This window comes from Chiroxiphia lanceolata, chromosome 2 (assembly GCF_009829145.1).
Source record: "Chiroxiphia lanceolata isolate bChiLan1 chromosome 2, bChiLan1.pri, whole genome shotgun sequence".
NCBI classification, from domain to species: domain Eukaryota; kingdom Metazoa; phylum Chordata; class Aves; order Passeriformes; family Pipridae; genus Chiroxiphia; species Chiroxiphia lanceolata.
In genome coordinates this window covers 36,088,341-36,110,325 of record NC_045638.1, presented here as the reverse complement: position 1 = coordinate 36,110,325, position 21,985 = coordinate 36,088,341, and the positions used below count along the sequence as shown (strand labels likewise).

Sequence of the window (21,985 nt, the reverse complement as noted above, 5' to 3'; positions counted from 1 at the left end):
TCTAGTTTTGACAAGCAACTAAGGAACAGATTTTGCTCCTTGAAGACAGAAAGAACGGAAGTTCTACAGCTGGTTTGTGTTACACTTAATGTCTGGTGTGGGCTAATTATGTACAAAAATTCAAAGGGAAAGGTCAGACAGAAACCCCTTTCCTTTCTGTCCTTTAGGACTCAGGAACAGCATAGCAATCAGATATAGCTATGAAGAAATAATGTTATAATTTGAAAATACTTGGATCCTTGTCCTGTTCCCTCTATTGAAGATCTCCAGACTGTAGCAGCAGCAGAGTGGCCACTCCCACGTGAAAGGCCTGTGTTTATTTTGTTACCATACAAATGCATTTGTAGCCCATCTGTGCAAAATCGGTGAAGTTGCATAGTGTCAAAGAGGTGGAGAAATGCAGTACTCGGTGCTGCTGGATAGCAAAGCCAGTGAGACTGTAAGAGAAGTGAGCTACAGCTGTATGACAGAGCTCGTTTTTCCCTGAGCAGTAAGAAGGAATTGCTATAACATCACGGGGTTGGAGGGGTGGAAGGGAAGGAGGCTGTTATTAAGCTGCTGTAGTATATAAATCATGTGTTTTCTTTTTATATTTTATATGGTTTTAAAATTTCTATGTCTTGTTGGCTCTTCTGCATACTTTGAAAGACACCTATAATAATTGCTTTTCCTTCCTGTGTCATTTCCTGTTCTCTTTGAAAACACTGTAGTAACCATGTGAAAAGTGACAATGACTGCAAATCAGCTGTAAGTTTACTATGTGTAGTATGCATGCCAGATTTGGACCCAAATTTTCTAGATGCCTAGAGAAATAAGATCTTGCAAGGAATAAGTCAAGGCTGGCATATCTAAAATGTGCAGAGAAAATTGTGTTGTCTTTGGCAATTTTGAAATTGTGAGGCAAAGAGGAAAAAAATACACTTTTTGCTTCAGAAAAATCTCAGAGCATTTTTTTTTCCTTTTAACAAAGTAATTTATCAAATAAGGCTTTAACTGTTTGTATAAAACATACTTTACTTGCAAGGTATTCAACAGCTTCCTGGAAGTTAAAATAATAGGATGTAAGATACACAGCCACAGGAGTGGAGTATCCAAAAATAGAGTGCTTTTTGGATCCATATGTGAGGCAGAACTTGCCTGGATTTACTACAGTGTAAATTGTAGTTAATGAAAGAATGAAAGCACTAATTAAGTGTCCTTGAAGGGAATGTGTACTGTGTCGGAGGGATATCTATGAATGTTCTTAATAGAGATCTCTGTAATAGCAGAAAACTGTAATACATCATTTATTCTGATCTCCCCCAAAACAGTCCTCCTATTTTGTCCATCTTCAGAAAGGACTTGAACCTAAATGTGCTTCAGATGGAACCCTTGCTTATTCTTTGCTCCTCTATCTGTTCTGCACTGTCTTGTGTAGCAAGGCAAGCTGTTGTGGTCTTTTTATTGTAATTACTGCAGGGACCATTTTGTGGCTACTTCAGAAGTATATGAGGCTGGACCCTTCCCACTGGAGGCGTACTTTTAGTGTAGCCTTTGACATTTGCCTGGATCTCTGGGTTGCAGCATCTGCACAACCTCCTTTTTAAAATAAGAAAATTTTTTTTTAAGTAAACTTTCATCTTTCTTCAGTAAATTGGGTTTTTACTCAAGCCCTCATATTAATATCATCTGCTTCTCTTTTGTACATTAAACTTCATCATGGGATTTTCCTCTCTCACAACAAAGATGCTTTTGTGATTAAAGTACGTTGCTGCATTTCAGGAAATCAATAATTCAGTTTGTGGTTCAACCACAAATTTCCTGTGTGATTGGTTGCTATCTCTGCCTTGGTTCCCTACAGATGTAGTGCTGATCTTTTATAAATTTGTAGGTTACCAGGACCCATCTTGATCATTTCATTTGATACTCTGCATAACAGAATGAAAAAAATAATTGCTTCCATAAAGTTAAAAGGTGTTTTTCTGCTGTAATATCTTGGAAAGTTTAACCAGCCTTAATTTCCTTGGGTTGTAGTGAAATATTCTCACCTGTTAGACTCTTCAGTGGCAATGTGTTGGGTTTTCTTTTTTATTTATTTATTATTTTGAGTTTTACCTAAAAGTTTGCTCTTTTTCTCAAAAGTAAAAGACTTGATTAAGTAGAACTCTTAGAGTAGCCAAGACATTTCTTAATAGTTTTCCTTGACTAAATTAATGAGGTCTCTTAGTCAGTCAGCCTAAGTGTTCAACATAGCTCATCCTTTCAGTTAAGGAGGCACTGTGGTTGGATTCACTATGTGTCCATGGATCATGTACTGTGCATCCAAAATAGGACCATATTTTCAGAATATTTTTATTGTAAGGGTTTATTCTTATTTGCTTGCAGAGATAGATGGGTTTCTCCAGTTTAATGCAGTGACATTTTCTTTTTTAGAAATAGTTTGGAAAATACTGCTTTGAACTGGTCTTGAGGCATGCCCTAAGGTTTTTCTGCATGCATGTGTGTCTTGAGTCAAAAACTGTTAATATGGTACAAACTTCTGCAAAAAGATTTTCAGGAAAGCTGGCCAGTAGAAGCAGGCTGCTAACCACACACTGAATGCCCTTTCCATTATGAGTTCTTCAGGCCTCCTATATTCATTTGGGTTTTTTGTTGTGAACCCTTTTCACTGTTCAGTGTTTTCAGTCTTAGCTATATGTAAGTAGTTTTGTCAGTATAAAAGCATGATGCTGCCTCTTTTTTTTGCCCCAGAATAAGGATATTCCACTGAGAGTTTGTGTTCAGCTGAAGTCAACACCCTCCCATGTCTCCTAATGGGAGGCTAATCTGAGCACTCCTTAGTCCTCTAAGTCATATCTTAATTTAAAACACAGCAAAAATGGCACATATAGTAATCTTACTCACTTGGTTTAAGCAGGCTAAGGACTACTTTGCAGCTCTGCCAACAAGAGGAATCAAAAGGAGACTACGTTATGACAAAACATAGTGGCAAGCATTGAGCACGGATTCTTCTAGGCTCTGCAACTAGCATGAGGGTTTTGTTTGGTTTAGGGTTTGGTTTTTTGTTGGGTTTTTTTTAAGTCGTTTTTGTGATTTACTTTAATGCAATTAGCATCTACAACTAACTGAAGCTTCATTTGAGTATATTAAAACAGAAGCTGTTCAACTTAGTTTATTTCTAGGCAGTTCATGTTGTTTTTCATTATTGATCCCTTACTGCCGTTATTTATTGTTCCACTATGATTTTGTTGTCACAGAAGTTGTCAGAAGTTAGTTTTCTTTCAAAACACATAACTGCTTATGAATCTACAGAACAATACAAGGTTGCCAACAGAGTGATCCCTTTGATGCTCAACTACAATATCTACCGAATTTAACAATTTGCCATGTGTGGGCTATTGTGATTTTCCTCATCTCCCCTTTGAAATTCTCGTTGATCAGAATGATAAGCAAGATGAAGCCAGATGTTTTACAGAAGTCCTCTGTGTCACCACAATTATTTTGTCAGCCCAAATAATGACCCCATTTAAAGAAGGTGTGGAGGCTGGGAACAGCCTATTTTCTCTAGAAGTGACTAGAGTGCTGCTATTTATATATCTGTCTGTTATTTTCTGATATATTAATGACTGCAGAGACCTCACTGGCCACTTGTTTCTCAGTATTCCTGAATTGCTAGTTATAACTTTCATTCTCTCAGTTTCATTTTCTAAAATAACACATCTTTTCCAACTGCCATATTTTTTTTTTTTTTTATTTTTGGAGCAGTCAATACTAGGCTGGTAATGTTCTGATGTCTAGGGATGCTTCAAGGCATGTCTGCTTTCTTCTAATAATTGCTTAATCTGTTAAAAAACAACTGTGTTAGTTCATCTTAAATTTCTTTCAAAATGCAGCCCATTTACACCTTAACTTAGCCTTGAAAATAGGCACTGAATGGTATGGTATTCTGCTTATTCCAGCCTACACTGATTTCTTTATACTTTGTCACAGTATGTAGATGGTTTCTAAGAGGAGACTAAGATACATTGTGTATTTTTTTCCTCTGCATTTAGGAACAGATTTACTCATCTGTGCAGGATAAGCATGGTTGCTATAGGTGGCAAAATAAGGAAAAGAGTGCCCTGCATCACAATGGAAAATGATAAAGCTTATAATCATCCTAAATTTCTCATAGCCTTAAGAAACAGAAATGGGAGAGGCTACAGAAGTTGTTTCTGTATTGTTGTTCCTTCTTCCTTCTCCTTCCCAACAAAATTAACTTGATCTGAACTACTCTGGTAGGTGTTGCCATCAGGATTCACTACAGAGTGTTTGGACTGACCTGTAGAAGTTCTCTCTTTTGCATAGATAAACTTTACTCATTTGGTAACAGGTTGACCTGTTGATTTTAGCCCTGTGATGCTGTTTTATCTTTTTTTTCTGTCTTGGACCATTGGAACTTTTAACAAAGGGGTGAAAGTTGAATTTTGTGTGAGAAGAAAATACATAAAGCATATAAACATGTTTGGGATATTTAGGTACCCTTGCTGCTGCAGAAAAGAAAGGAATTCCTAATGCAGGGTTTTAAGAGGAAAGGGCTTGCAAAATCTTAAACCTATGAACTTAGACCAGACATTCAGGATTCATCTGAAAAATGTTTAAAGTTTTAGTCTGTGTTTCATTTTTAAATTTTATAAGTATCATTTTTTCTATACCTCTCTGCTCTTTCCCTCCATTCTTATTTCCCATCCCTTATTCTTTTCCATCATCTCTTTTTCACCTCTTCTGGTTCCCTCCTGCCAAATTTCCTCTCCCTGCTTCTCTGTGTCCCCTTTTGCATTAATCCAGGTCCTTGAATTCTGTAGAGAAACTGTATTTATTAGATAAGTTTAATAAAATATTATCCCTTTTCAAGTTAGTTAGATGAACTGAACTGCAGAATCTGCAGCTACATACAGTTGAGAGACCAGTAATTGATGACTCATACCTGGGAATATTTTTCACTATTGTGTTTTGGAAACCACAAAAAAATTTTTTTTAATAATTTTTCTCCTCTGTAGGCATATTGGCACTTTAGATATGAATATATATATGTTAATATATGTGATATAATGTATATATACAGTACATCTTCATGCACACAGAGGCACATGCCTGTCATACATGTATGCCTTTTAAGTAGCACTAGATGATACATTGCCAGGAAACTTTATATACTTTCTGCATTTCTAGATAAGGCTCTAAAATTACCAGTGGTACTGGCTGTGCCTAAATTTAAAGATTATGGGAAATGGTTATAGCAAGCTGCCACATAAATAAATAATTGAAAGTGAAAGGAGGAAGGTAGATTCATGAGAAAGTATTCCTTTCCAAAATGCAGCACAGAGAGATGAAAACAAATTGAAGACTGAATCTTAGATGTTCACTCTGTACATTAAGTTTAATGGTGCTATCGACAGCTTCATATGACAGGAAATGATCTGGGCGTTTTGTTCACTTATTCTGGATGCCCTTAGTTTCAGAGAGCAACTGGTAACATGGATTGCACCTCGGAAGGGGACAGCTGAACTCTCCCTCTGGCTTTAGTAAGGAAAAAGCAGCGATGAAATCCGTGGACTATGTGCACGTCATCCAACAGAAGGATACCGCCTCCTCTCCTTCTGCCCCCCCTGGTGCTGTTTCAGGCAGCACGGGACTCTTTTCTGTCACATTCCTGTGGCTCGCAATGCTCCTGTCCTCTTGTCTTGCAGCAGTATCTCTTTACCATGTTATCACCCTGAAAACAGAACTAGAAGCTCTGCGCAGTGAGCTGATCTACAGGCTCCAGGCAAGGTCTCCACTAGACCAGCCACCCGTGTCCCCTGAGGAAAATAAAGCAGGTACCCCTGTTTCTTCCTTCCTGCAAGTGTCTGCAGCTGGCACCAGGCAGGTAAGCTGGAGGGGTGGTTTCTAGCTTGCAGGGGATGAATAAATGTGGGGCTGTTTCACTGACTGTTGCTTCTCCTTGTTAGGAGAACAGGCTTCCGGATAGCTTCCAAAAGGAAATCTGGAATGGGAGTAGAAACAGGGGCAGACGGTCTGTTGTCCACACAGAAGAAAAAGGTAAATAGCATCTGGTGGAATGGGTTGGGATGCCACAGTTGGATACCGTTTTGAGAAAAGCAGCAGTGCTTGATTCATGTCTTCTCCTGTCAGTATCCATGCTCCCAGAGCCCATTCTGACTTTCAAAATTATTGCTGAATGAATGGATTTAACAATAGGCATGTTCTTTTAGTGGTTACCATATAGAATAACAGAATGTTTTGAGTTGGAACGGACCTTTAAAGGCCATCTAGTCTAACCCCTCTGCAATGATTTGGGACATACTGTTTAAGGTACTGGTATTCGTGCTATCTGCATTTCAATTGTTCACTTCTCTCTGATCAATAGTAGGGAGGGAAATCTATTATTAAAAGTGCCAACTCACTTTTCTGGGAAACATGCTCATCCTAAAAGAGAGAAGTAATGAGAAATTTAGGGAAGTAGGAGCTTTCAAAGAGAAAGATTGGCTTGTACCTGGCAAAAGAGACAGACTACAAGGAATTCAGAAGTTTAGCATTATTTCTTCATTAAAACAACCTATGAATATAATTAGAAAAAATGAATAAAAGAATGCCTATTCAGTAAGATTTTTTTTCTCTCATGGCCTTTATAAAAGTTTCTGCAGAGAACACTGAAGACTGTGCTCAATAAAATACCTCTGATGTGTATTATAATGTTGATATATTAATGGGATGTATTTGTTTCCTTTAGGGATAAAATGTCTACATTTCTTTATTTTTCCAAACACAATGATGCCTTATAGGATGAAATGCAGAATTTTATTGTAACAGTCTGCACACATACTCTAACTGCACTGAGTACCGAAAAATATTCCTGAGTTGCTAAAACAATTCACTCCTATCATGTATACTTTTTTATTGTTTTAACTGATGAAAGCTAATATCTTAAGATATTAAGAGATGACGTTGAAATGGAGTAATTTGTAGGCAAAGACTAAATGAAATTTAAGTTCTAGGGTATAATCACTCTACTTATTTCCAATATTCTCAAAAGAGAACATTCATTTAGGACATCACCTAAACCCCACAGGTTTATATGGGATTTATTCTACTTCATTAGTAATCTTTTGTTCAGGGCCTTGGCTAAGACAGATTTCGCAAACTGGACTGAGGACATGATTGCTTAAATTGTGTTTCTTGTAGCTTGCTTCCTTTCATGGGAACCACAGTGTTTCCCTGTTCTCCCCACCCTAGCAACTCCCAAATAAAAAAAAAAGTGATCTAAATTACAAGTATCATAAGAAACAAAGAGACATCTTTCTTAAAATGAATGTTATAGTGTCAGTACTGTGCAAGTGATCCAGTTTCCTTCACAATAGCTTTCACCTTTATTCTTATTGCTATTTGAGGGTGTAGGTGGGTGAAGAGGGTTTGGGGCTCCTCAGCTGTGCTTCTAAGTAGACTTAAGATTCTTTTCATCATGTAGCCACCTTTGATTATACCTATTTACCTTTATTCACATAAAATTATAATTAAGCTACTTATTTTTGTAAGCTTTTTTTTAAGATGGCTTTAAAATTGTTTTGGATGGATGATAGAAAGCACAGAATATGAACATCTGTTTAAAAGGGAAAAGCTGCATAGTTTGATCTACTACAAAACTGTTTTCTAACATGAACCTTATATTTTTGTATATAAAAAAGAAAAAGTAAATTGCAGATCTTGCATTTATATCAAAGGTAATCTGTTAGGGTTACCTTTCTGCCTGCTCTAATTACAACAAATTTAGCTTTGTCAGAGTTCAGTAAGATGTTAAATTTTCTCAGATCAGATTTCACTGATGACCATGAACCTATTAGTCAGTGTTAAATTTTGCCTTAGCAGAGCGAGTTAAATAAGAGAACATGGTGTTGTTCATGGTGCTGAATCCAGTCTATTACTTGGTCATGTACACAGAACTACTGGCCCTGCATTTTGATCTTTTGACATCCATATCTGAGTACCGGAATCCCAGCAGCCTCGAAATTGTCCTGCAGATGTGTGGCACTCATAAATTAGGGTGTTGAGTGAGATGCCTGTTCTTGTCCTATTTCTGTTTGCTTCAACGAGGTCTCAAAGTAGAGTCTGGTCCCATAATTAATTGTCGACCCATCATTTTACTTTTACACAGAACAATTCCTTAGAAAGATAATATTTGAAAACATTGCTGATATACAATTGCTTCTCTTGTGCTTAAACAGAGAGCAGAAGTAAAATACAGGACTATTATTTTGTTTATAAATAAAGTTATGATTCAATTATGTTTTCTTTCTAGACTTTAATTATTAAATTCCAGGAATGGATACCCCACTATTTTTTTAGGCTCAGCACAGCCCTTCTTGAACATATGGAATTACCATTTTAATTTTTTCTACTTTTTGATGTTGTGTGCATAAAAGCGGTCATAAATTAGCATTTTCATTAAAATGACAATTGAATGAAAGTGGATCTAACACAATCTTGTTCTTTCATGTTTTTATAGGGTAGGTATTTGTGTGTATTCATGCATGAAACCATTAGCCATCCGTAGTTACACATTTTGTGCCTTGAGAAAATTTCCAGCTCAAGTAAGTTAGAGAGAAGGGTTTCAAGCATCAATTCCAAATAAGGCTGCACAGTTAGCAGTCAGAACCAGAGTTCTTGATACAATGTGTAGGAGTTAATGGGTGATTTTGAAAGGTATATATTATTGATATGCAGGCAGATAGACCTTTTAACCAACCCTGGCAAATATCAGGACACATAAAAACAGATATAATTTTTCTTTTTTATTGTTTTTCTTTGTCAATTCTGCCTGTAGAGGAAAATCATTGCACAACAAAACCTCTCCTGAATTTTATACCCTATTCACAATTACTGATTGCCTTGCTTGTATGTTTCCCTCTAAGCTGCATGTGCACTTGAGTCCAGGAAAAACATACAGGTTCCATTGCCTAAGCCACTTCAGTGTACGAACGTAAAGTTTCATTTACACGCTCCCTCAGTGCCTCATTCTGGTCATTATCGTGAGATTCCAATTCCTGTGGCCTAGGGAGGTGAGAATAAGGTCTCCTGTAAGCTCAAATGCAGGTGATCAGATTGGAGCCCCTGTGGACTACATTTACTTTGGTGTATTGAGGCTGCCCATCTCAACAGTCTCATTGCGTAGATGCAAAGAGCTGAGAAGCAATTCTGTGTAATTGCACAAAGCAGTGAGGCAGGTTAACCTGGCATGTGTCTTGGCTCTATTTTTTTTTTTACTACCGATTCCCGGATTCTACTCCAGTATCAGTTGTAACCATGGGAAATAACTATTGCCTTGCAAGCATGGTGTATAAGTTGTGAGAATTCTGCCATTGTTCTTGATATAACTGCTGTACATTTGGTACATTTGTTGATTAGAAGTGGTTTGACTCTGTATGTTGTTGCTTTAGATATCTATAACAGAGGGATTGCAAGAATTTATACAAGTAGTACTTGACTTTAGTGATCTTTGAAGTGAGGCGTAACCTTTTGTTACTAGCCTAAAAAAATGCCACAGATAAAATTCCCTTACCAAATATTCACAATACTTCTTATTTTATTGTTTGAAGAGAGGAAATATAAAAGTTCTCTTAAAAAAAAAAACCACGAAAGGCCTACTTCTTGAAAATATATGTTATTCTTATTTGTTTCTGCTGACAACAGTCTAATTCAAAAGGAAGTAGACCCTTCTATGCAAAAGGGTATAAAATTACTTGATGCAATGCCTGCATTTTACATGAAGAATTTCACTGAATGAATGACTGAATGAATCAGTGCTGTGTATAACGCAGAAGACTGTGCAATCAAAAACACATAAAATAGACTCTAATTTTTAAAAACAATATTCTGCTTTGCACTGTATAATAGAAGTCTACATAAAGTATTCTTAATTCCTAGTAAACTATTTCCTTGTTTTTCTGACTGTAACATATTACTGGTAATTCTGTTAAGGTCAAAATTCAAAGTTATTTGTTAGATCTGAGTCCTACCTGCAACCACGATTCAGCCATTTTAATGCAGGGACTGACTGAGTCCATGATTAATGCCACATAAAAACTTGTCAGTTAAAAAGCAACAAATTAACCAGTTTTCCTGGTTTCTACTGGGATAGAGTTCATGCATACCAGTTTATAAAAGTGCATAAGCAAAAACCAAAAGATCTCTTGTGATGAGAAATGAAGAATTGCAAATGATTCAAGAACATGCTTATCACTTCTATAATAAATTATCTAGTGTTTATGTGTGTTTTAGGAAGTCTACAGAGAATAGATCTAGACCAAAGAAGGAACCTAAATAAGCAGGTCTGGGTTTTAGTGGGGGTTTTTTTCAAGGTCAGGGTTTTTCCTGGGTTTTATTTCAGCAAAAATTGAAACAGATGTCTCAGGCCTCAGATATCATGCATAAGCTCACAAATAGTAAACTTGAAATTTTGTTTGGATGGATCATTAAGTGAGATTGCAAAATATTAAAATGATTATGCAAGTTAAATAACAAGAAAATTTGCATGTAAGGACAAATTTGATTTTACCAATATAAGGTCTTGAATCATGCAGATATGCAGAAAGCTGTCCTGCTGCAAAAGCTAGTACCTTTTTTGAAACTGTGGCTACATTGCTCAACCAGTAGAGAACACATCCTTTCATGTGCTGTCTGTGGTTTATAAAGGCATCTGGACCTACTAACTTTTTCAGAATTGGCTGTTCTGTTCATGGAATAAGGCAGACTCTGAAATGTACTTCTGCCAACCGCAGCCTGCAGAGCAATTAAAATCAGGAAAAAAAAGAATGTTCATTGAAGCAAAGCTATTATATAAAGTCACAAGAGGATGGGGCATGCTTTATAGTTCTAGGTACCCTTTTATACAGTTAGACCTCATGGTGACACTCAGTCTAGATATTTTTACACACTTTCAAGATGTATTTTACAAATCCTGTATTTTGTTTTCTTTATTAATTATTCAAAAATCCTTTAAACTATGAAGATTTTGCTCAGGTTTGATATATACAGGGCTGAACGACATTCAGATAGAGCTTTTGAGTTGTTCTGCTCAGTACTGAAAGTAACTATTCAATGTGTATTTGTAATACATATATTCTTCATATTGCACTTAAGGTGAGATTAGGGTCGTTGTTGGAATAGAATTGCTAGCATTTCTTAAAAAGATTAATTTTTTACTGAAAATCCCTGTTAATTTACCCAGAAAATATTCTATCCATATTCTTTCCTTAATAGTAGTGTTGTTTTCTCTGAATTAGTTTTAATTAATTGCTTGATTTTAAGCATGTATGTAGTTCCACTGAGGTCAAAGTGAAGTACTTGTATATACTGGAAATAGTTATGTGTCAGTCTTGGCTTCTGAACATATTTTTTAAGCATGTTGTTGTTCAGTATCTCAGGAACTTTTTTAAATATTATTTATCCTTTGTAGCTTTAGGTAAAAAATGGCCACTGTGCTAGTTTCTGTTTCCTTATTGTCATGAATGACCCTGTTGCATCCATTTTTCTCCATGAAAAACAAGCTTACTATATTCTGTGGAGCCTTATTCCTATCCACATATATTAAAGAAAAAAGAGACAGATTTTTTTTAGAGAATATGTCTAGATCTGATATCTGTAGAATAAAGCAGTTGGTATGTGTTTTAAAACGATGGAGATGATCTCAAACTGTACTGATCTTGCCCATTTTAATTACTGTGTAGAAGTTCTCAGCCATGCTGACTACTATTTCAGTGCTGCAAACAGCTGAAATATAAATTCAGAGTTGCAAACTGTGAATTAGGATAGTTTCAAAAATGCCCATCAAGTTTGCACAGCAGGCTTAACAAGAGTTGCTAAAGTAGCCGAACTTTTACTTCTGGTAGACAATACTCATTGGTATCCAGCTGGATAGCAGCTGGTTAGTGTGTATCATCACAAATTCTCTCTTGTTTAGTTAGTGGAAAACCCAGTGGCCACACTAGTGAATTCTTTCAAAAGCAGGAATTAGAATTTTGATTTAGCTTGCTGAAATACTAGGGAATGGGCAAATTTCATTCTCTAGGAAGTAATTTTGTTCCAAAGGAGAGTGTATTTATTAATACTTTGTAAAGTGAATTGCCTGGTGTGCTGTGTTGTCTGTGTGCAGAAAATGACATTTTGATTTTATTTGGAAGCTTCTTTTCTGGAAAATTCTTTTGCTCCCAAGTTCAATAGAAAAATGAAGTATAATACCTTTTTCAATTTTGTGTTGGCTTGGTTTTTCTATTCCTTACCAGAAAGTAGGTAATTCAGATGCCTTCAAATTCTTGGTTTGCAAAACTGTAGATTTTAGCACATCATTGGTTTGTTCATAGAACTCAAGGACACATTTCAGTGTAGGAGACAGAAGCTTGGAGGATAGCATTCCTATTAACATAAGTAGGGCTTGCAGGTTGTGTGATCATTGTGACATCGAAGCATTCCCAGATGTGCCCTTGAATCTCTGTGTGCTGCCAGCTGGCACTGCTGAGTGCTGGTGAGCATCCAGCCCTCTTCTGCTGTTTACAAGCAGGACCCCTTAAAAAGGAGACTTAGTTACAGAGAGAGGCTGTTTTCTACCCAAATTCTCACTACCTACTGTGCAGCAAGAAGTTTGTCCTACTGGACACTTAGTAGACACAGTAGATGCAGGATCCCACTTATCCCTGACATTTCCCATTATAGCAAGTGTGGCCAAATCTGACCCAGAACCTTCTTATCTGAAAAGAGGTAAACAAAATGGAGATTCAGCAAACCATGGCAGAATTTTTCTCTCAACTTTTAGTAAATTCATTTGGTTTTTTTCAAGTGTAGTAAATGTTGCTACTCCATTTTCCAAACTTCAAAGTAGCACATGAACCAGATGTTTTGATTAAAATTTGCTCTAAGCAATTCTTACTCTTCTTTTTTCTTTTTATCCTATTCCCTGACATTTATGCTTAGCAGATTTTTTACAAGATCTTTGTTTCACTTTGTTTCGCTGTATTTTAACTTTCCGCAGTACTTTTCTCTGAAACTCCTAGTTTCTCTACAGTTTTGAGCAACATATTTTGACAGATACTAAGCTATTTGTTAAGTGTGCCTTAATTTGCTAAGAGTCATATCTCTGTCTTCCCTCTCAGTCTTAGTATAGGTTGATTGAGTGTAGATATCTGAAAATATAATGAAAGTACATATATATGGATTTTGAGAATTTATTATGAAAGTACCACGTGACCAGTATATATGACTAACATTTTACAGCAACTATAACTGGAAAGTAATTTCTTTAAATAATACAGTAAACATCATTAGAAAAGCTGCTACTTGTCATAGCTGGAAGGGTTGGGACTTTTTTTGAGCTTTTGATTAGAAAATTAATAAGACTAGTTGATCTGATGATTTTTAGCTCATTTGACTTACTGCTACATCTTCTAATTATATTAGGACCAGATATTAAAACAAGCAAGTATAACTTGTGCTGCTGTCTGAGGCCTCCCACTTAGCTGCCCGATCCCTGAAAGTTACCTAGTATGCGTTGTGATAGAAATTCTGGTTTTGCACACTTGAGTGAGATCTGTATTAAAACCAATAGATTTTGTTTTAAAATAAGTGGTGAGACTGAGAGATTTTTTTCATGTAGTTTCATAAGCTTAAGCTATTCTATTACTGATATATGTTTCTTGGATTTCTAAATGCTTTCACTTTCCAGTGCTACAGGCCTGCTTGCAACTGATCGCTGACAGCAAAAGTGATATCCAACAGAAAGGTATGTTCCATAATTTGTAGCTAACTGTTCCTTGGATTAACTGTTTCAACAAGTTCAGCTTCAAAGCAGTAACTGAGTTTTGCCAGTTTATTTAAAAATAATTTTAAAAATCCCACCACCACCAAACAAACAAATCAAAAAACAAACAACAAAGAGGTCCCTGCATCTGGTAGGTCTCTGCATCTGGATAGCTCTTGCAAATAGCATCTTTTCAGTGGGGCGATCCAGCTAGTGAGACTGGAAGTCTTGACTAGAAATCAGCTTTGTTAATTTTTGGCAGGCGAAAATGAAGAGATAACTTTTCTTTTTGATTACCCAAAATTATTGTTTCTTTTAGATGATTCAAGCATTGTCCCTTGGCTTCTGAGCTTTAAACGGGGAACAGCTCTGGAAGAACAAGGAAATAAAATAGTGATCAAGGAAACAGGTTATTTTTTCATATATGGCCAGGTGAGAAAGCTCAATTCACTTCAGCACCTGACTTTTGCAAGGGTTTTTTAATGCCTCCGTACAATAAGTTTGAAGTCTACCTCTTCTTTCTGCAGGTTTTATATACGGATACAACATTTGCTATGGGACACCTAATACAGAGGAAGAAGGCTCACGTGTTTGGGGATGATCTCAGCTTGGTGACATTGTTTCGTTGCATCCAAAATATGCCACAGTCTTATCCAAATAATTCTTGCTATACTGCTGGTAAATACCTACATTTTCCTTTTCTTTGTTTGCAAATAAGCTGTATCAAATAGAATCTGTAGTGTTGGGTGATTGAAGAACAGGGGCTGCATTCATGGATCTGGTTAACTGCAAAATTACAGAATATTTTCAAAAAATACAGTTTTATATAAAGTATCAGCAATCAGAGAGTATGTATCTAACTTGGTGATCTGAGCAGCTTCATTCTTTCCATGGACTCTGTAATGTGACTGGATACTTTGGTGCTTTAGGGTAGATGCCTGAAGCAGACAAGAGGAGTACATACTGTCCTTATTAAAGAACTCAGTTTCACTTAGGAGTTGAATTCCACATTTAGTTATCCCAATAAAATATTTAGGAGCTATGTTCTGCTTTAAAATGTCATATAGAAATTTTAGCCATCCAATCTTTGCATACCTCACTGTAGTATTTCTACTCCTTATAATGGCTATTGCATTTTTAATCTTTGGTTAGATGAAAAATTGTTAATTCCTATAAGGTGCTCTTTATGACTTCACAAATTAGAAACATCACAAAAAAGACCAATTAAAATATTTAACGCAAGTCCAGCAGGCTCAAAGATCAATATTAACATATATTCCTGCAGTAGCATTTAAGGAATTAGTGTCAAGGCCTATAAAACCTCATTTGTCAGCTCTTATCTGTCTTTCCACCTTAATGGTGGATTTGAGGGTCTCCAATTATTTTCCAGCAACATCTTTTTTTTTCAATGCTTTATGAAAAAGTGGGTGACACTGAGTTGACTGTTGGCAGGTAATGGCATTAAACAAATGGTATGCAGCACAAAGCTAATTTTTTCCAAATAAAAATAAATTCCAAATAAATAAATACTTTGTCCTGGCAATTGAGGCTCTTCAAACATTTCCTTTAATTTTCTGCCCCTTCATGTGTACATTCTGGCATCATAACCACTTTCAGTTTCATCTATGCTCTTATTTTACCCTTGTATTACTTCTGCCCTTTCTTAACTAGGATCTCTACTCTATCCTGCCACTTCACGGTTGTTTCTTCCCAAATTCCTACTGTTCCTTTTTCACCTGGAAAAACAGTTCTCACTGCTATCTTTTGTACTGTTGAGCATGTCTTGCAGCAGATGTTAAATGTGTTCTCAGATCAGTGGCTGCAGCTTGAAGGGGAGATGCTTTCAGTTATCATATCAGCTGATGTGCAGCTGGCAGTAAGCAGACTTTTGTGCTCTCCAGTTGCAATGGATCAGCTGATGTCTGGTAACTTCATTAGGTTGGTAAAGCTCATGAAACCTCCTCCAGAAGTGTGGGAATGGAGTGGTCTAGGACCAGTAATACTCGGTGCTGACCTTGCCTGACACAACACCATAACATGAGGAATCTGGGTACACCACTGATATAAATTTCTGGAACGTTTGCTTAAATTAACTGTGTTGTGCTGAGTGCAGAGTGGAAATTAAGTCCAGCTTCATAGAGGATGTTAAGTGTCAGCTTTGGATAGGCTGTAAACTCTTAGTTTGTGCCTAAAGGTAAAAAACCACTCATCACATATAACAAGCCACGCTTACATTTGCGAGATGACACATAATGACTTTTGAATACCATTTATGAAAATAATGTATTTGAAATATTAACTTAAAAATATTCCAAATCCTTTGCCAGGCATTGCAAAATTAGAAGAAGGAGATGAACTTCAACTTACAATACCACGGAGAAGGGCCAAAATATCCTTGGATGGAGATGGTACTTTTTTTGGTGCAGTAAGACTCCTCTGAAGCCCTTCATTTCTGTTATTATGCTTAATGGAAATTTATTCTTTTCCTATGCCTTTGTCATAAAAAATACTGAGTTGTAATAAAGCTGCCAATTCAGTCTCTCCCCAGCCAGCACCAACTTCTGAGAACTTTTCTTCACTTTTATAAGCGAACCTAAAACAGGAAACACACCAGACAAACTTGTGATATAACCACCATGTGATTACCAGAAAGCCAATTTATTTCAGACAATGGGCAACTCTAGATAACAACTGTAAAGCAGTGAGTTTTTGGCTTTGAAACAATGTATTGTCCATAAGAAAAAAAAAAGATGGAGTTGACATAAATAACAGCATGACCAGGACCATAGACTATCAAATTATTATCCATAATTGAAAAGGAAAACTAAAATACATATTAGATTTTCATTATTTCATCAATAAAATATTTGAAGTATGAAGGATGGGAAAGAAACATCGTACAGTAGATTCCTTATCACAAAATGAAGATGTTAGGTGGGTTCTGGGTTTTGTTTTTCTTTTTTCTTTGACACAAAGATTTTGGGGAAAGAAAAAATCTAAATGTATGGGATAATGTAAATATACAGAATAGTAGCCACTGTCTTGCTTCTTCCCTGTGAACAAGAGATTTACTAAAATCTTTTAGTATTTACTAATTAGAATTAATTTTAGTGGAAAAAGGACATGTAAGATGCTTCAACAGCTCAATCTTCAAAGCATTTGCGTCAAGGAATATGTGTACAATTCTATGTAAACAAGGCAGGAACAAAAAGAAATGCAATGAAATTAGACACATTACAGTGGGTGGAATTGGATTTCTGGCTTCATCATTTCTGCAGTCATATATAGATGTGTATATATACATTATATAGATGTGTTTGTATATATATGAACGTATGTACACACACATATGTCTTGGACATTTGAACATAGATAAAAGATAAAATTTAAATAGATAGAAGATAAAATTTTATCTTCTTTTGAATAGTTTATCCAATGGAAATATTACTTCATACATATTCCTTTTATTTCTCTTGCGCCTTGCTATGATCCCCTCTATGCAACTTAGTAAAAAATAAAGTCCCATAGACCTGGAACCAGCCATGCAGTTAAGAAAATACATTTGTATTTAACCCTAGGTTAAATATAGGCTTTTTCTGCAGTTTTGAATACATTGCTCAATGCTGTTTCACCAAAATAATCAGACCTGTAGAAAAACTGAACAAGACATCCTTTTTTCTTTTCTTTTGTCTCCTTTGTTCAATAGATAGGATTTATGTCTTTTTTTACCCCAAATATTGCATGGTCAAGATAATACAGTGGTAATAGTGTGGGCAAGACTTCTAGTAGCTAGTGTAATACAAACATTGAGTACTTGTTCCACGGATCTTTAAAGAATATTAAAGTGCTGTTGGAATAGAGAAAATAATAACACCTCCCCTGTACTGTACTTCACTTGACAATTTTTTTAGGATTTGAGAACTGTGTTATGTAAGTTTATTTAGTAAAGAAAAGATGCTTTGTATATTGCAGTCTCTTTGTTTTTATAAACCATGATTTGATTGAGTTCTCAGGGTGATAGACAATAAATAAAAGAGTTTTGGAGCTAAGAATTACAGAGCATGGTAAACTAATGCAACAATTAATTCAACTTCTCTGGGCTTCAGGAAGACATTCATGTATTGCATATGTGTATTGGATTACTACACTGGGATTTTTATGAGGCTTAACTACAGTTTCAAAATGCCTGAACTCCTCCTTTTTCAAATTTATTTATTTATGTGTTGTGGATCTGAAGCTTCTGCTTATTATTGTTGTTGTCATTGTTACTATTATTATCAAATTTTGATGTGCTAAGTTTGCCAAAAAGGCATTTTAAGTCCTCTACAGAAACCCTCAGTTTACCCAAGGTTGCGTGACTCTGAATGTGGGTAGAACAACTATTAGCATGCAGCGAGTTGACTGTTATTACTGACATATATTAATGATGCCCAGAATCCATAATCAGAAGTTTGTTGATTTTAGCGTTGTCTGATTATAGAAAAAACCATGTTGTTAGTGTTGCTTTCACAGTGACTTGGTGGCTAAACTTGCAAATTTAAATTGCAGTGCATAAGCTTCCCCAGTGGTTTCAGTGGGTTTGTGTGTGCTAACCTTAACTTAATCCCTGGCCATATTTCTTCCTTCTGCTGCTGACAAACATGCACACTGCAGAACTTTGGAAAGGGTTTGGGGTATCATTTGGCTTGGAGTAAAACTTTTCTAAGAAAATATTTCAAAGGTGTTCCCTTCCTTAGCAGGATGAAACTGAACTTCAAGTTACTCCACAAAAAATGGGAACCATGTTTGTGTGAACCAGGAGAACTCCCACATGTGTGCAGAGTGTGCAAGTCAACAGACTGTTCACATATTTCTACTGACATGTCTGGCAATTTTGTTGCTGTCAACAAAATTGTAGCTTTGAGCTGGCTTCATGAGAAGACTTCTCAAAATTAATCTGCTTCTGCACAAAGTTGAGTTTTAACAGATCAGCATTTTCTGATCAAAGCAGGAAGAAAAGATGAATATCTCGTTCCTGATTGTTCTGATAACAAACTGGTGATACAGGAGGTAGAAAAGTGCATCCAGACCACCATCACACTTCTGTTTCAGTTGCTGGGAGTTAACAAAGTTTTCTGCATAGGGTAGATGTTATTTGAATCAAGTGTGATGGGTCATAAGTAGTATCTAGGTGAGTCATATGATATTTTGCTTTCTTATCAAGGATATCTAGTATTTAAGACAGGTTTCTGCAATACAACACACTGAGTGAATACTCTGGTTCTTCTTCATGTGGTCTTAAGCAGCAGCATGGCAAACATAAGGGACTTTTTTTTTCCAGTACATTTTTACAGAATGTGTGAGCTTGTATCATTCTTTCCTTTCTAACAATGGGCAGTTGGCAGATATATAGCTGCTTTGAATATAATGTATTTAATGTATTTTTTATCTTAAAAATTAAAATATCTCTGTTACATAATGTGCAGTCATATACCTTGCCAACATACAGAGTATATTCATTACATAGCTCTCCTGCATCTGACTGTTTCTCAGATTGCTCAGTATTTGCCACTGTAAGACTTTAACTTCAGTTGTCCCATAGTTTTGCCAAGCTTATACCACTGGAGTTGATATTTTCTGTATCTCTGGCTTATGACTTAGATTGAATTGTCTTGGGTAACTTCAGCCTTCAATGTTTTACTCTTCTAAAGATGAAGTTGTGAAAAAATACATTGTTTGGATTTTGTTTTAACAATTTGCCTACTTTTTCTTTGGAAAGGTCTAGAGAATCTATGCTTTGAAAGAAGAAATGTGTGTAATGTGGGTTTTGCTTTGTTTTAAGCAGGAGTTTTTTTCTTTGTTCCTCTCTTTCTTCTGCACTCATACTTTGACAAGGTGTATGCTTTTGAAGAATATTTTATTCTTTTTCAAGTTAAGCATATTCTATCCCTGTAGAACTTTCAAAGGGGAGAGGAAAATGTTCCCAGAAGTTTTTTGTCTTGGCTGGTCATGGATTACCACCACCGGTAAGATCTAAGGTTGTTTTTCAAGGTCAGTCCAAGCAGCGTGAGAAGGAAGCTGATGAAAACAAAGGAAACAGAAAAGCTAAATGTTTGATGTAAAAAGGACCTCATGGAGTTTGCACATTACATAGAGCTTAGGGAGGTGGGGAAAACAAACCAGATTTGGAGCTGGACTGCAGAAACTGGAGAGATCCTAACTAGGATTTAATTGCTTGCGAAGTGGGGAGAAATGTGACAGCATGAAAAAGACTGGCTGTGACAAGCCTGGGGGTTAGGTGAGGTCAGGCAAAGACAGCAGCTTTGTGGAAAAGGGACAGGGGTTCCTCGGGGAAAGCAAGCTAAACACAAATCCACAGCGAGCCCTGTCAGAGGCAAAGGCTAACAGCATGCTGCACTGTATCAGCAGGGGTGTCACCAGTAGATTAAGGGAAGAGGTTATTCCCCTTTTATTGAGGGTGGTTGGGATAAAGCACATCCCTGTCCTATGAGGAGGGGCTGAGGGAAATGGGTTTGTCCGTCCTGGAGAAGAGGCTTGGGGGTCCTAATAAGAATCTTCTAATACCAGTTAGAAAGCTGTCAAGAAAACAGAAACATATCCTTTGAGAGGGTCACAGTGGTGTGAGAAGACACAACGGGTACAAATCAAACTAGGAAATTTGTACTTGGCATAAGAAAAAAACCTTGTTACCATAGTGTCATGACCCATTTGAATCTTTCAAATTTACAGGTCTATGTACTCTGTAAATTAAACTTCATCTTATGAGCTCATTAGGAAAGAAAACAAACATGACAAACAGGGATTCAATTCACTTTGTACAGACTACTCTAACGTGAATTCGCTAATTAATCGCTTAAGTCATGAGGTTTCTAACTCACAAGCTTTCTAATCCATAACTCGCAACTCATAAGTTGTAACTCATGCACCTATGAGCAGAACCGTTACCTAGATGATGGGGAGAGTGCTCATCCTTCCTCCTCTACCACAGCACAGGTGTCCCCATGAGGACAGTCAGTCACTGCAGCATGTTATCCAGAGGGGCTGCGAAAAATCTGTTCATACAGATTTCCAGCACTTTATTGGATCAATCCCTGAGCAGTGTAGTCTGAATTCAGTGTTGATCCAGCTTTGAGCAGAATGAAGTACAGACTTCCTAAATGATCCCTTTCTCTCTGCTGATTCTATGGTAACAAACCAGAAGATGTGCAGGGCAGAGAAAGGACTGGAAGAGGTGGGTCAGAAAGGGTCCTGCTGCAGAAGGAAGGGTGTTCATTTCCTGAGTGCAAATGAAACACGAGTTCCTCAGTGTGTGCCTCAATAGGATCAGCAAGCATTTATGTACTGCACAGGGCAGGTTCCAGTTAAGCACAGCAAGGTGCTAGTAGTCATCAGGTACTGCATGACCTCAAACCTAAGAGTGTAAATTGAATCAAACCATGTGGCCAAGTAATAATCTTCATTCACTCACTTGCAAGTTTCTTTTGATTTTTTTTGCGCTGCTCCCCACCAGTTCAGTCAGTGGATAGAAGATACTTCATCCTGTGGAAAATGGGATATTGATGTAAAATGTTTTAAGCTGAAGCCCAGATTAAATTTCAGAAATACTGGAAGGAAGTAGTAAATGTGGTGAACAGGAAAGAAGAGAAATTACAATGTCCTGTTTAAACAGAATTGTATTCCCTTTCTGTCTGTGAGAGCTGTCTGAAAAGTCATGTTTGTTTTTGCCAGATGTTGATTTTTTTTTTTTCTTTCTTTAAACCTGGAGTTGTTTCAGTTTTGACTTAAAACCATTTCTACCAGAACTTTGTTTGCAAATCTACAGATCCTATCTCTAATCCTGATGAATGTTAGTTATTCCAATGGCTGCAGGAAATCCTGTCTCACAAAGTGTGTGTGAGTTCTCCTTCCCGACTGAGCTCAGGGTACTTGTCTTCCAGAGCTTCTTAAGCTAGGGAAGAGTCTTGATGAGCTCCTTTGCATCTGAAAATTGCCACTTTCAGTTTTCCTGGCTTAGTAGCCAACAGCACTTTTGGAAGTCTAAGCTGAGTTCTCCCGGACATCATTTTAAGTTTCGTAACAGTTTGTTCAGTCTGAAATATTTTAAACAGAACATGCTGGGCTATACAAACTGTGGTTTTGACAAAGCTCTGTTTTATTTGAGAATTTCCAAACTGCCCTAGT

At 36.6% G+C, this 21,985-nt stretch overlaps 1 protein-coding gene across 2 annotated transcripts; it reads left to right on the top strand.

The window, feature by feature from the left end:
• Positions 1-394: 394 nt before the first annotated feature.
• On the top strand, positions 395-18,043 carry TNFSF13B (TNF superfamily member 13b). 2 transcript variants are annotated; one of them, XM_032679187.1, is made up of 7 exons: positions 395-490; positions 5,475-5,887; positions 5,970-6,060; positions 13,730-13,786; positions 14,124-14,236; positions 14,332-14,482; positions 16,132-18,043. In XM_032679187.1, exons 2-7 carry the CDS (start codon positions 5,561-5,563, stop codon positions 16,242-16,244), a joined length of 852 nt encoding a protein of 283 aa, XP_032535078.1. In that variant the 5' UTR covers positions 395-490; positions 5,475-5,560; the 3' UTR covers positions 16,245-18,043. The 2 variants fall into 2 exon arrangements, with proteins under 2 accessions (XP_032535078.1, XP_032535080.1); XM_032679189.1 differs by lacking the exon at positions 395-490 and having other exon boundaries at positions 5,185-5,887; positions 16,132-16,212; positions 16,353-18,043.
• The last annotated feature ends 3,942 nt before the right edge of the window (positions 18,044-21,985 follow it).

Excerpts from the sequence above, each read along its gene's own strand:
- TNFSF13B (XM_032679187.1), top strand. The coding sequence starts at position 5,561 with ATGAAATCCGTGGACTATGTGCACGTCATCCAACAGAAGGATACCGCC. Across the intron at positions 6,061-13,729 it reads TGTCCACACAGAAGAAAAAG|TGCTACAGGCCTGCTTGCAA; the intron begins GTAAATAGCATC and ends TTCACTTTCCAG. Across the intron at positions 14,483-16,131 it reads TAATTCTTGCTATACTGCTG|GCATTGCAAAATTAGAAGAA; the intron begins GTAAATACCTAC and ends ATCCTTTGCCAG.